Source organism: Macaca thibetana, chromosome 15 (assembly GCF_024542745.1).
Source record: "Macaca thibetana thibetana isolate TM-01 chromosome 15, ASM2454274v1, whole genome shotgun sequence".
Lineage (NCBI taxonomy): Eukaryota > Metazoa > Chordata > Mammalia > Primates > Cercopithecidae > Macaca > Macaca thibetana.
Window position 1 is genome coordinate 18,383,146 of NC_065592.1, and position 15,823 is coordinate 18,398,968.

General features: G+C 40.8%; 1 protein-coding gene across 1 annotated transcript in view; it reads left to right on the top strand.

Moving 5' to 3' along the window:
- STOM (stomatin) overlaps positions 1 to 12,920 on the top strand; it is a 296,176-nt gene extending 283,256 nt beyond the window's left edge. The window contains exons 6-8 of the mRNA XM_050761891.1: positions 2,381 to 2,584; positions 3,532 to 3,666; positions 10,584 to 12,920. Of these exons, the coding sequence (XP_050617848.1) occupies positions 2,381 to 2,584; positions 3,532 to 3,666; positions 10,584 to 10,790 (546 nt within the window). The 3' untranslated portion in view covers positions 10,791 to 12,920. The remainder of the gene's footprint in view (positions 1 to 2,380; positions 2,585 to 3,531; positions 3,667 to 10,583) is intronic.
- Positions 12,921 to 15,823: the final 2,903 nt, after the last annotated feature.

A 15,823-nucleotide genomic window follows, 5' to 3' on the forward strand; every position in this document is an offset into this window, starting at 1 on the left:
AGCTCTTCGGATTCCCTGTATAGTGCTGCTTTTTCCACAGCTCCATGCTAAATGCATTGTACATGAGCTCCCTTATAGCCCCTGAAAAAGTGATGGCCTTCCTGGCAACCATGTCCTTAGGAGGCATAATAACCGTTGCATACAGAAAACCTAAAAACATGAAGTGGGAAGGACAGAAGAATGCTGTCAGGGTTTCCTGGCCAAAGGCCAGATACTCAGCATGGTGATGGAGCCTGGCCATGTTGCCTTCTCATGTCACAAATACCAGAAACCAGCCTAGGAACTTCCTTGTTGGTACTGATCCAAGAAGTGCGTGAGGTCAGACTTTATAATCCACCCAAAGTTAGTGATGCCAGAAGTGATTTTGCCCACATTTTACTCATAAGAACAAGACTTAGAGTATTCTCTGTATGTTTTCACATCGTCTAGGGAAGATCGAGTCTCAGAGGGAGCCACTTTCAGGGTAGCTGGGCATTCTGGCATTTTCCACTATAAACGTTACAGACATCTGGCAGAGTTGCTGTTTAAGCTTCTGCTTTCCAGTGGCTCTTTCCTCTTCTGCAAGCTGCTGAATGCAAAGCAGATTAGAACTTGGCAAGCAATCCTTTTTCTGATTCCCCTGTGAAGTTTCTGTGAAGGGAGATAAACCCTTGCCGATGATAAACAGGAGGCAGAGAAGCTGTAGCTTTAGAAAGAAGCTGTGGCAAAGTCAAAGTGGCAAGAATTTGGAATTGACACATTTTCCCATCATGTCATGGGAAATAATTAGTTTTCATACAAGATGGTAATACACTGTACATTTATTTATAAATCCTCTACTTCTCTTCCACGTTAGAAGTCTTTTGAGATTACTAAAAAAGGATCATTGCTCTGATGTCTGGCAGGGCTAAACAGCCATCTAACAACATTGTTGTTATTACCTTCCATTTACATAGCTGTTTACTCTTTCAAAAGGGCTTCATTCACAAGTATGTTCTTATTTCATCTTCACAGAAATTTGAGGAGAATTAGGCAGGATTATTAGTGCCATCTCACAAATGAGGAATCTGTAGGTCAAATCTGTTAAAAGCCTTGCTAGAGGCCATCCAGGGACCTGAAGGCAGAGCTGGAACTACAGTTCAGGTCTCCTAACTCTCACTCCTTTGTTCCTCATCATTCACTGTTCTCAGGACCACATTTCAGTTCAGTTCATCTCTCATTTATTGACTACCCGCTATGTTTCAAACACACTGTCAGTGCTAGAGTTACCAAGAATTGCCCTTAAGAAATTCATACTCAGAGAAGTAGAAATGTTAATAAATAATGTCACTACAGTAAGGTGCAGTGGAAGTGCAAGGGAAGAGTGCTTAACTCTGCCAAGTAAGTCAAGAAAGTTTCACAGAGAGAAGGACATTTAAATGATCAGTAGAAAAGTGCCAGCCTGATGTTGTCCGTGAGAGAGGCTGGAATTCCCAGGCTGGAGCACTCTTCCTGCCTCAGCCTCCTGAGTAGCTGGAACTACAGGTGTATGCCATCATGCCCAGCTGGCTTATTTATTGTCTAAATTAACTTATTACAGTTAATCAAGTTAAGGTTTTATTCGGTAAAGTTACCACCGTTATCCAAGATGAAATAATAAGACAGCTTTTATGTGCCAGGAACTTTTCTGAGCACTTGAATGTATTTAGCGCACTAATTCTAGCAACAATGCAAAGTAGGTACTATAATTAATCTCTACTTTACAAATAAGATAACTGAGTCTCAGTAAGTTTAAGTGATTGATGTAACTGTTTTCCTGGAGCCTCTTACTCAGATAACTTTTTAGCTTAAAAAAAAATTAGGTCGTGTTTAACATTTTTATGTAGCATGCTGTAAAATATGTTTTTGTGCTGACCTTGCCCTTTAAAAACATTCCTCTTGCACTTTTTGTTCGGGTAATATTTGGCAACTTGTAGTTTATCAAACCTTGACTCTCTAGTGCCTCTCTCTTGAGTGTTCTTCCACTCCACCCAACACCCCAGAAAAATTGTATTCCTTTCTTCAAGATTCAATTCAGTATCACCCCTGCTACGCACAGCTGCCCCTAAAAGCTTCCTTTGATTCCCTAACCTCCTTCAAAGTAGGAACCAAGTTTTTTCCTACCTTAATCCCTGGTACCTAGTACGGTGCCTGCTGTTGAGTGATATCTCAATATTATTTGTATGATTGAATGAATTAATGGACTTGAATAAATACATTTATTTTATTAAATTTTAAAAGATATAATTAACTGTCTGATGTCTTACTAAAGAAAATCAGCTAGTATTATAAGATATTCTGTAGAATAACATTCCTTACAGTTATGTCAAAAAACAAAAAAACAACCATTGACAGATGTAAAATTGCTTCCTTCATCTTGTAGATCCTCACTAAGGATTCAGTGACAATTAGCGTGGATGGTGTGGTCTATTACCGCGTTCAGAATGCAACCCTGGCTGTAGCAAATATCACCAATGCTGACTCAGCCACCCGTCTTTTGGCACAAACTACTCTGAGGAATGTTCTGGGCACCAAGAACCTTTCTCAGATCCTCTCTGACAGAGAAGAAATCGCACACAACATGCAGGTGGGGAGTGCGTCGATGCTGTTACCTCCCAAAAGTTGAAAAATGAAGCAAAGGGTCAATGGTTTTTTGAGAACCTTTTATTAATTCAAATTGTGGGGAGTCTGTGGCCTTTTATTTTCCTTCATCGTAAAATTTTTCAAATTTGGTGGGAGGGGAGATTTTTCACATTAGCGGTTCATGAGTTAATAACACTCATGCGTACAGTTTTTAAAAATTTTCTTCAGTGTGTATTTTTTTCCAGAATCAATAATAACCTTTTTGTTTAGAACAGAAGCTATTCTACAAGATAGTGTAGGTATTCCTAAAGCTTTATTCTGTGTGTGAGTCCCATGAATGATAACTGTTGTGCTTTCCAGCCTTTCTTGAGTTACAGATACTCAGTTAAGCATAGCTTGTTCAGAAAAGACAGAGTGCTGTAAGTCTGGATTCTTGTTATTTGTATATACTTCATTGTGGGTAAAATCTATGATCGTATTTGATATCCACAACAACCTATGAAATAGATGTGTGGTTTCATTCGCGTGACATTCTAAAGGGAGAAAGTTGAAGCACAAAGGAGTAATATGGCTTACACAGAGTCACATTAGCTCAGGAGTTGGCAAACTGTAGCCTACAGGCTGTAGTTTTTGTAAGTAAAGTTTGACTGGAGTATAGCCACAGCCCTTTATTTATATATTATCCGTGGCTGCTTTTGACTACAACAGCTGGGTTAAATAGTTGAGACAGAGACTACAAATAAACAATCACTATATGGCCCTTTTAGAAGAAGCTTGCTAACCCCTGCATTAGCTTGCAAGCAATATTATCAGGATCAGTGAGCTAGCCCCTGCATCACCATTCTTTCCACTACTCTCCCCAGCACCTTATCTCCTCCGAATCCCAGTGAATACAGCCTCTGTCAGCATCTGGGCTGAGCAGATTTAGCTTGTCTTCTCTCTTCCTAACAGTCTACTCTGGATGATGCCACTGATGCCTGGGGAATAAAGGTGGAGCGTGTGGAAATCAAGGATGTGAAACTACCTGTGCAGCTCCAGAGAGCTATGGCTGCAGAAGCAGAAGCGTCCCGTGAGGCCCGCGCCAAGGTAACATTTTCTTAAAACTTGTTTGTCTTACTGAGTTTTCTCTTTTATTAATAATTATAAAAAAGTGAAACATGTTTGTTGTAAAAGATTGAAATAATCTTGAAGTGGTAAAGTTAGTAGAAGTGAAAGCCCTCCCTGTAACTTCAAATCATATTCCCCCAGAGGTCACCACTCTTAACAGTTGAGTGTATTTGGATTTTATTTGACCAGGTTTTTGGATTACTGGCTTGTTTGTTTTACAAAAGTAGGGTTATACTGCACATGTTGTTCTGTGCTCTGCTTTTTTCATTTAATATCAATATCTATGGGCATATCAGTACATATAGACTTACCTCATTCTTTTATGACTGTGTGTACCATACTTTATTCTCCCAATTCATCATTAAAGATAAATTAACAATTCCAGCTTCGGAGCAAGTGGGTCATCATTCCATCCATACCACCCATCTCTTACTTATTTTTGGCTTCTTTTTTGTTCTTTTTCTTTTCTCTGGATCTTTTTCCCTTTTACTGTTTCCTATTCCTCATTCTCTCTTTTCCTCTTGTTTATATTCTCTTACTTTGACATCTGCCTTTTTTCTTCCTTCTTTTCATCATCATCTGCCAATGTCTTAGCCCTGCATGGGTGGCATGGCCCCTCTGGGAGGCACTGAGGAAATATTTGTTAATCTAACCTAGAAAAGAGTATCTTTAAAGATGATAACGTGTAAAAGTTCAGGGATATCTTCCAAACCCAAGGGTAGGAAGTAGGGGCAAGTCTCACCAAAACAGGAACCAGAAGGCAGTTCAGGGAACTAGTCATTCCCTTTCCTGTGCTACATGTCACTGTAAATAGCTTGTGGTGGAGAATGTCTAGCTCCCAGGTTTACGTGTCTGCCAGGTGAACACTAAAGAACACAGACCAGCCCTAATTCCACATTCACGGAAGAGAGATTCTTTTTGGTCCAACTTTGGTCAAAGTGCCAAGATAGCATAATAATATGGTTCCACAGCCCTATGCCTGTGAATGGGTTGAAGAAGAGAAGCAGTTTTCATAGGAGGAGTTGCTGTGGACTTGACAAATCTCCCAAGACACAAGGAGCAAACCAATTTGTTATTGTTAGAAAATAGTAGTAGCTGGTGGTAACTGGCTGACCACAGAACCCTGTTCTGTTCTTAGGATGCCCTTTAAGCCACAAACTGGTCACTATAATTTCTTAGCCAGCATCAAATAGGATAGTAGCTCATTTGGCATGCGACTTCAGAATTTTCTATTAACCAGAATGTTTAGGTTTGCCTAATAGGATCATTGTTGCTTTGTGATGATAACCTGATAGTACTGCAGAACCCTCAAGTGCCTTCTTTCAAAACCATTACATTTAGAAGATTAAATTATGTTTACGATGTTATTAAATGTGCCCTATCATCTAATTGTTTTGAAAATTAGGAATTGCTTTTAACTAGAATATGTTATTAGCCAAAAGCCTCATTTCCAAACCAGATTGAATAGTAGAATGTACCATACATATACTATATAGAATGTCAGAGCCCAAAGGATCCTCAGAGATCTATCTTCCATAGGTGGCAAATACCTAGCCCAGATGCTACCACTCCATCCTGCTATTGCCATGCTAGTAATTAACCATGGCACTGTTTTCCACTGAGCTTAGACTTGGCCTCAGAACTCTTCTACAGCACTCCAGGTAACAACCCTCAACTGCTTAGAGTTAGCTCTAAAAAACAAAACTTGAGGCCGAGCTCACATCTATAATCCCAGCACTTTGGGAGGCTGAGGTGGGTAGATCACCTGAGGTGAGGAGTTCAAGACCAGCCTGGCCAACGTGGTGAAACCCCGTCTTTACTAAAAATACAAAAAGTAGCCCGGCGTGGTGGCAGGCACCTGTAATCCCAGCTACTTGGGAGGCTGAGACAGGAGAATTGCTTGAACCCTGGGGGTGGAGGTTGCAGTGAGCTGAGATTGTGCCACTGCACTTTAGCCTGGGTGATAGAGCAAGACTCCTCAAAAAAATTAAATTAAATTAAAAATTAAATAATAAAAACATTTTAAAAAAATGAAACTTGTTTGCCATTCCACTATTCAAAGGAAAAATTGAAGCCCAGAAAAGTTAAGTGACATCTGCAAGGTCACACAGTTGATTAGTGGCAGTGGAAATTAGAATTCCCCTCTGCTCCTCACTGCCTCCTCTAGGACTGACTTCCCAGGATGGGCTATGAGCCTTTTCCATAGCATTCTTAAGAGTTTGGAAAGAAAGTTTCTATCTTCCCTTTATAACAGTAAGAAAAGAGAGAAGAAACCGCTTAGAATTGTGAATTGCCATACTCCCATTTGGACGGGGCTGTAGGGTTAGTCTAGAAGCAGGCTCATGAACCCGGGCAGCGACTGCCTTGGAGTTCACACATAGAATCACAATGAGCCTAGCCCTTCTGTAAAACAGTAACCCTGCAACAACCATAGGCTTATTGTCTTGAAATTCTCATGGAAAATAGGGCGGTCACAGTTTCTTCAACAAATAAATTGCACAGGAAAGGTGAGATAGAGTGGAAGAAACTAAAGATTAAGAGACTTTACAGAAAAATTCCTTAGGTTCATTAGCCATCTGGGAAATGCAAATTCACATTATAAGCAGATGTCACACTAGACAGCTATCAGAATGGCCTGAAAAGAACGGAAAAGAACCCAGTGTGGGTGAGAGAGGAACTTGAACTCTCATATTCTGCTGGTGGCAGTGTAACTTAATACAACCACTTTGGAAAACAGTCTGGCAACGTCTATTCAAACTGAACATTTGTGTACGCTATGAGCCAGCAGCTCCAACTCCTAACTATAAATCTAACAGAAATGCACTCATATGTTTACCAAGGCATGTACTAGAATGTTCACACCAGCACATTGAGCCGAACTATAGAATATCCAAATGTCCATTCCTAGCTGAATGGATGAAGTCTGGTTTATTCACACGTAGGCATACTACGTAGCAAAGAGAATGAATGTAAGTGCTCACACATATAATTTGAGTGAAAGAAACCAGTCACAGAAGACAGATTCTCCCATGTGTTTCTCTGTATGTTAGGTTTGGTTTTTAAAGTGTTTAGACCAGCTTTTAGTGGCTTGAAATGTAATCTCTTTTGTGTTTGCATCATCTTTTGTTTCCTTTTCATAACTCTCAGAAAAACACCTGGCACATGCTTTTGGGCTCATGTTTCTGGGTGTAGAAGTCTATCAATTGAGAGGGTGGAGTGCAGAAATACAGATCACCTTTCTCTGCCCTTTCCTCTGCCCAGACCACCTGGTCTACAGAAGGGACAGGTAGCACCAATTTCACATACATGAAAATGCCAGACTTTAAAATGATATTCTGTAAATATAAAATGTTGATTGCTATGAGATTACTACACATTGGACAAAAGCTGTGCTCACCCACAAATAGCTTGCTTTGCTCTCTAAGATCCTATCAACAGAGTGTACTTGGCCTGTATTTAGACAAAGCCGGTGGTGTTGTTTACATCTTTGGCAGCTTGCTCAGTGTGGCTTTTCTATGAACAAAATGTATGCCCAGCCCGTTGGGTCTGGCTTCTCAGCCAAGCAATTATGTATTGATTGGTGGTGGGAAATGAGGTATCTTTCCAGCTGGTCCATGTCCAAAGAAAAAAGTGCCTAATTGGACATCTGAGATGATATGGAAAAAATCAGAGCCTACTGCTGTCATAGCAGGGGATTTCTGATGTATTCTCTCTAGTGCCTACCTTGGAATACAGTTCTGTGGTTTTCTTTGAGCAGAGCTGACCCTTGTTCCTGCAGGACGTGATGGGTGGCTTTGATAAATTAGGTTTTTACCCTATAAACTAGATGCTTTCTCTCAGTGAGTACCGTATTCTGTATCCTATCTCCATTAATGGCACTAACCTATGCAACCAAAACCTAGAAACCTGGGTCTCAGCCTCTGTCCCCCTTTCCTCCTCCTACCTAGTTTCCAAATTCCATTGATTCGCCCTCCTTCAGGGAGGCAGAATAGCTCCCCAAACCATTTCATTCTGTGTCCCCACCACCTGTGAGTCACACCACCCACTCTAAAGCGGTTCCACTAGCAGCTTTCACTGCCTTCTCTTCTAACCTCAGACATCCATCAGAGAGTTTTTTCAAACTAGATCTGATGGAGGTTATTATCTGCTTAAAATCATTCTGCAGTTTCCCATTGCCCACAGAATGAAAACCAAACACCCTGGCCCGTCACTGCCCTTCAGAACCCGGCCCCATTCATCCCTCACCTTTCCCCTCTTCCTGCCATAGCATTCAGCCATTGACAGTTTTCTGGAATATACCATTTTTATACCTCTTTACCATCTCATGTGTTCTGCCTAAAATATTCTTCCTCATCTTTTTCTAATCAGCAAACATTTTATCATTTAATATTCAACTTCTATAACCTCACCACGTCACCCTCTGGAAAAGCTTCTTTCTTCTGTGTGCTAGCACTGTGCCTTGTACATATATCTGTCAGCATTTATCACACCAGAATGAAATGATCTACTTCCATGTCTGCCTTCCCCACCTGACCAGGAGCTGAAGAAGGCTAGGGATTCCACTCTATCCCTAGCTTCTCCTACACAGGGCTTAAGGCCCCCAAATTTTGCTGTGTAAGTGAATGAAATTTCACTGGGCATAAGACCATTGCCTCCAATTCTGATATTCGTGGAGTATTATGGACCACTAATTTTTCAGGATTCAAGTGAGGATAATAACCTGGAGAAACTGTACTTTAAATCTTGAAAATTATGGTATCTTAATACCTTTCCTTCTCCTAGGATTATGAATTAAAGTAACTACTTTGAATCTTTTGTGCATTAAAGCACAGTTGGACCCGAAAATCAGGTCTTGCCATTCCTCTGTAATAACCCCCTTTATTCCTTTAACACTTTATATACTTTCTCTGTCTTTCTCACAAGTGGTCCTCTGAAGTACATGTTAGTCTGCTTTAAGAATGGGAAACTGAGGTTCAGGATGTTCAGTAACCTCTCTGAGGACATTCGGCTGGTAAATGTTAGATTTGGGATTTGAACTCAAGTCCATTTGACTCCAGAGCTCCTGTTCTCTCCACTGCTCGAGTGATCTTCAAACTTTTTTGCCTGTGAAACCCCTTACAGAATTTAGAAAAACTATAAAGCCCATCAAACATTTTAAATTGGCATGTAAAAATTTTCATCTTGAATTTATGTACTTGCCAAGAATATAATTCATGGCATGTTGTAAATATTGACATTTTAAAATAAAACTGTTAACATCATTCTTTTAAATGTACCCAATGAGAAATAATAATGATGTAGTTATCCATTAAAAATATGTAAGTAAACTCTTAACGGTCAGGAGCTTTTTATTGTTTTTTTTTTCTTCTTCTTCTTAAACCTAAGTTTTTTATTGCACCTTCACTTCCCCCAGATTCTTTTCCTAACGTATATTTTGTCATGAATTATTTTATTAACCTACTGCAACACATTTAGTCCATAAATTAGAATTAATTTTTAAAAATTTCCTGTAACTAAAAACAAGGTTCTACAAACATTTCACAGAATTTCCTGTAACTAAAAACAAGGTTCTACAAACATTTCAGAATTTCTCCTAAATAAGAAGTCAATTTTTTTTGAGACAGAGTCTCATTCTGTCACCCAAGCTGGAGTGCAGTGGCATGATCTTGGCTCACTGCAACCTCCCGGGTTCAAGCAATTCTCCTGTCTCAGCCTCTCAGGTAGCTGGATTTACAGGTGCTTGCCACAATGCCTGGCTAATTTTTGTACTTTTAGTGGAGACGGGGTTTTGCCATGTTGGCCAGGCTGGTCTCGAACTCCTGACCTCAAGTGATCTGCCCACCTTGGCCTCCCAAAGTTTTGGGATTACAGGTGTGAGCCACTGCACCCAGTACAAGAAGTTGATGTTTACTAGAAATGCTTGTCTTCATAAGACGAATGAGAATTAAATCGTACATGTATAGATGGCTGTTGTTTAATGCTAGAATGAGACAGGATTCAGCATCAGTTTTATTCCTATTTTTCATTTTTATAGCTATAAGGACTTTGAAACCTTATTTACATAAATAAGTAGATGGAAATGGAAGTTTTGTTTAAAGTAGTATCATACAGTTCTTAGCACTCCCTTTGAATTTATGTGCTAAAAAAATCACATCACAGTCTTTCATCAAAAAATATTTATAACGACCTGTCAGCTTTCAGTTTAGTAAGGTACTCATCAGAGAATTGGAAATCCTCCTGACTTGCAAAAGGATTTGCATGCAGTCATTAAAGTTACTTGCTTTCTCAATCCTGCTCAGTATTTTGAATTATCCCTTTGTTTGTTACCCTGGAAAATGGGAGAAAGGCTGTAGTAAAAGAGTATGTCTTGGCTGGGCGTGGTGGCTCACGCTTGTAATCCTAGCACTTTGGGAGTCCGAGGCAGGCAGATCACTAGGTCAGGAGATCGAGACCATCCTGACCAACACGGTGAAACCCCGTCTCTACTAAAAATACAAAAAATTAGCCGGGCGAGGTGGCGGGCGCCTGTAGTCCCAGCTACTTGGGAGGCTGAGGCAGGAGAATGGCGTGAACCCGGGAGGCGGATCTTGCAGTGAGCCAAGATTTTGCCACTGCACTCCAGCCTGGGCGACAGAGTGAGACTCCGTCTCAAAAAATAAATAAATAAAAATAAAAAAAGAGAATGTCTTGATCCAGGCACTACTCAGGCAAGTCAGTTTTAGAAAAAGAAGCGTATGGAAACTGAGTATGTAGAAACTGATTTCCTTAAAACTCTTCTGGCATACACCCTGGAAAGTTTTGTGGACCACCTGAGGTATACGCACCCCAGGTTAAAGAGTGCTGCGTGTCACCATGTGGTTTTCTCCAGTTCAACCTCTCCTTTCACCTCTCCATAGGTTATTGCAGCCGAAGGAGAAATGAATGCATCCAGGGCTCTGAAAGAAGCCTCCATGGTCATCACTGAATCTCCTGCAGCCCTTCAGCTCCGGTACCTGCAGACACTGACCACCATTGCTGCTGAGAAAAACTCAACAATTGTCTTCCCTCTGCCCATAGATATGCTGCAAGGAATCATAGCGGCAAAACACGGCCATCTAGGCTAGCATAGAAATGAGCGCTACCCTTCCAAGGATGAAGTGGGGGACCAAATGAGCCTTTAACTCATAAAAAGAGGGTAGGGCTTTTCCTTTTCCATATGTCAATTGTGGTGTTCCCAGAATGCATAGCAGTTATAAAAATAGGTGAAAGAATTGTTAGCTTGTAAATACTGAGAGATTGGTGATTATAGAAGGTAATCTGTTAGTCTTAAAATAGTTAAAAGTTTGTATGTTTAGATTATTACGTAGTAGGTTAGATCCCTCTTGTTTTGACTTCCACTGACTCATTCTGAACCCCCTAAGCACCCAGGCCAGAGGCAACCTGGGCTGTAACTGCCACCTGACACTGCTGACTGGATAAATGCTTTGCAGAAAGGGATGACCTTACACCACAGCCAGCTTCTCTAGGTCAAGTGTGCCTTACTCCGGAGCCGGAGAGTCTTTTTTTTTTTTTTTTTTTTTTTTTTTGAGATGAAGTTTCACTCTTGTTGCACAGGCTGGTGTGCAATAGCATGATCTCCGCTCACTGCAACCTCCACCTCCCAGGTTCAGGAGATTCTCCTGCCTCAGCCTCTCCAGTAGCTGGGATTACAGGCTCATGCCACCACGCCCAGCTAATTTTTGTATTTTTTTTTTTTTTTAGTAGAGATGGGGTTTCACCATGTTGATCAGACTAGTCACGAACTCCTAACCTCGGGTGATCCACCCACCTCTGCCTCTCAAAGTGCTGGGATTACAGGCATGAGCTACCGCGCCCGGCGCAGAGTCTTAATTAAGAAAATTCGCCTAATGTTCATTTATTTTCTAAATCCAGACCATGTTTCAGAATAATCCTTATTTGAGAGTAGCCATTTCTTGTCTATACTTGTCAGAACCAGCAATAGTCAAGACTAATGAAAAAGATTACTCTAACCCTTCAAAGACTTTTAAATTCACTACTATAGTGGTCATTTTAAAAATACATCCATGTTTTAACTTCTTTGAGCTTTCTTTGTGAGTAAATGATTCCTCTGTGTTCTGCCTTTCAAACTAGCTAAATATTTGTCACAAAAGTGCTTTTTTCTCACTGTTGCCTATTTTCATATATCAGATTTTAAATAGTTTTAATTTTGTAATAAAAATTTCTCTACATTCTATATGCAATTGTTATATATCCATTTGAATAGCTTAAGGACTAAAATACTTTTTTAAGAGATAACTTCAGGAAACCATTATATTTTACTATCTGCATGCTGTTAACTGTGGTACACTGTGAAATATCTTGATTACAAACCCATTCATTACATAGTATAAGGAATTCACAATGTATTGACTATATAATGTCTAATTATCTTGGGTAGATACTGTCAAACTTTACGATATCTATATAGACGTAGATCTTTTTAAACTTACCTAGTCATTCTTCTATCATGTATATTGATGCTGAAAGAGGAACTGGTCAGCTTCTCTGGACAGCAATTTCTTAGTCTATAATATTAGGAGACATCTTCTGTTTTGCAAATGTCTATGAATCTGAGCAACCTGGCATTCTATTTACTGGCAAGAAAGCTGGCAGGTGACATTGGTAACATTTCCTCTTTGAGACTCTGAGTTCACCTAGAGAAGTCTAAGAATAACAGCTTTCTTTCCCAGCACGAGCCTTTATAGCTATCCTTAGCCGAACCACTGTGTCCATCCAGCCAATGGATGTCCCTTCCCCTGTACCCCAATTTCAAGCTTATTTTAGGAAGCCTTGAACTACCATGTATCTGGCTCCTAGCTGAGTTTATTAGAGGTGTGGAGCAGTGCAACTTAAACTCAAGTTGCACTTATATATTGAATTTTTAAATGATGGTTTTATCCGTTGTGTGAGGTGGCTTACCCTTGAGGACCAGGAGGCTCCATATCCTGGCTGAAAATCTCTTCTGCAACTTAAGAGTAACAGTGCTTTTGGATCCTTGAGTTCTCCTGTCTCCAGATAGCAAATGACCTTGACTTTTCTGCCTTGTGAATTCATAGTCCAATAGGTTGAAGTTAAATCACTTGGGAGGGACGCATAGCAGGAGCTCTAGGAACACAGTGCCAGTGCAGGAGTTTTTCCAGGTGGCCTCCCTTTCCAACAATGTACATAATAAAGTGTATGCACTTTCACTAATATTTTTGGGGTGAGAGTCTGTTTCGTTCTGCATTGAGTGTATGTGGATTTCCATTTGCAGAAGTAGTACGTTAGATCTTCCGCTTCTGAGCTGGCTGGTTGGCTTCTTCGTGTGCTTTGTGGGCCAGGGGAAGGGGACAGGCTGCTGTGGGCCATCTGCTGTCTCCCAGGTTCAGGCACCCTCTGGTGCACCAGCCCACACATTTTCCCTGGGGAGTTAGAGATCCACGCACACCCCCGCCCCCACCACAAAGCTTTAACTGGCTTCATTTCCGTTTGCCTTCCTCCAAATGGGACAGGAACCCACTTCTTGCTGTCATCCAGTTAATCACATAGACATAACTTTTACTTAAAAAGAAAGAAAGAATGATAAAAAAAACCAATGTGTTTTACCTGTAACATCTGACCTTTGAAGAACTGTCTTGAATTAGTGGCTACCATTTGGAAGCACCAGTTGCTTAGCTCTGTGCACAAATACGTGTACGTACAATCTGTCATTTTATCCCAAAATAGCTTCATAGACACTTTATTATCACCATTTTGTAGATGAGGACACTGAGGCTCAAAGGTTAAAACAACCAAAGTCACAAGGTTGGAAAGGAAGAGAGCTAGAATTCAAACCCAGATCTGTCTAATGCCAAAGATGTGTGAAGTGTATCAGTGTATCTTCATGTGACACTGCCTCTAGTGTCCCCATCCACATACCACCACACCATTTTGTAGATCACAACTTTTCCCAAGACTATCGAAGTTTGTTTACATTCACACCTAAGCAGGCCCTAAACTTAAAAGTTTTGTTTTGGGCCATCTGATTCAGCCAGAGTTCACTATGAAAAGAGGAGAGTCGATTGGGCATTTGTTTGTTTGTTTTGTTTGTTTTGAGACGAAGTCTCGCTCTTGTCACCCAGGCTGAAGTGCAATGGCACCATCTCAACTCACTGCAGCCTCCGCCTCCGCCTCCTGGGTTCAAGCGATTCTTCTGCCTCAGCCTCTGGAGTAGCTGGGATTACAGGCGCCTGTCACCATGTCTGGCTAATTTTTGTATTTTTAGTAGAGACGGGGTTTCACCATGTTGGCCAGGCTGGTCTCGAACTCCTGACCTCAGGTGATCTGCCTGCCAAAGTGCTGGGATTACAGGCGTGAGCCACCGCGCCCGGCCCGATTGGGCATTTGTAACCACAAATGTCTTAACACACTGTCCTGAGCAGAAGGAAACCAGTGTCCCGTAGACTTTCAGCTTATGTAGCCTTTTAAAATATATCATTTCTTGTGATACTCACAAACCTGGTCTCCCAGTTACTTGGCCAGTAAATGGTGACTCCAGTGCCCCTTCCCCTACTTTCAACAGCAAACCCCTTTTTTCAAAGGTAACTGCATTGGTAAAAGGTTTAAGGTGTCTTTTGCCAGGATAAATTCTTGAGTTCACATTTATAACATTTACTGAATATAAAGTAACTCAATGAGAACAATGAGGCTGTTTTGAAAAACAAAAATTCATATTAATTAGAGTTATGAAAGAGTTCCAATCTTATATTCAGAGTCTATATTCGATTTCTCCGTTTTGCTTGTCTTTTTATTACCACTTTAAACGTGGAATTTGAATCTAATGTTTATAAAATCACAGAAGCACCTCATAGTCTTCTACATATTTCCGTTTGAAAATCACTGCTCTGGAGTGCTTTTCTTCCTATACCATCCACCTTATAATGTGACCTTACATAAGTCATATGCTGTCTCAGCCTCATTTTCCTCACCTGTAAAACAAGATTACAGTCCACCTGTTTGGGTCTCAGACCTTTTGAGAATGTGTTGGAAGCTACAGAGCTTCGTCTGAAAACTGTACAATAGTGTGCACAACACAAATTTGGATCCTTTGGGGGTACATTGGCCCCACTCCCAAACCTATCCAAAGACTTAAAAATCCTGGGCTAGATCATGTCTAAGATCCTAACTTCGAAGCTATGCGGTTACTTGAAGAGTTTTTTTTTTTTTTTTTTTTTTTTTTTTTTTTTTGAGACTTTATGGGAACCAAAAAGAAGGCAAAAGGAACCACGGTTGAATGCCAGCACTGTGCAAGACACTTCACACATCTTTTTTTCATGTCCATTTGTAATCTCATTTGGCTGTGTTTGACCAGGCCACAGCAAAATCCCTGGGGATATTAGTGATGATCTCTTCCAGTGATGTTGTTAACATCAGGTCTACAGCAACCCAGGCTCAGATCAAGCTAGGATTTGCCTAAACCAGTCATCCTTGCTAATAGGATACAGCCCCTTTCAATCTACCCTGTAGCCAGAAGAGTTTAGTGAGAAAGGAAATTGAAGCTGCTGTTAAAACTGAGGTTTTACAATAAACTCTAGAAACAAAGTAATCATAATGTAGGCTGCAAATCTTCCCTAAAAGATTCCACGGGAAAAATGACCGGAAATTGAGCACTCTGAAAAGTACTGGATGCCACAGAACTGCAAGGAGCCATTACTTTTAATTTTCAGCATATGGCCCCCAAAAGTCTCCAACAAAATGATGGTCTACCCAGCATCCATCGATCTCCTCCGTCCTTCCTAGGAGCCATGACTTTGTTCAGATACCTCCCCTGAGAGCTCTGACCTCAGGAGAATTCACCCCCAGCTGCTAGGATGAACCCAACTGGCCCAAGAATAATTCCATCCTTCTAGCCCATGATTCCATCAGGAATGATTATGTGACACAATATGGGCTCTTGAGACCTGAGGAAAAGTTTTCTGTGGACTTGGGAGTGGTTCCTCCTCCCTTTTCTGAAAACATTTCTAGAAACTGTCCTCTTTTCCTCTGGGCATGGCTGTTCATGGGCGTGGAGCAACCAGAACGCCCGCAGATATTTTACCGCTAGACTAGGGAGGGCCAAGCCAAGAGAAGGAGCAGGAAA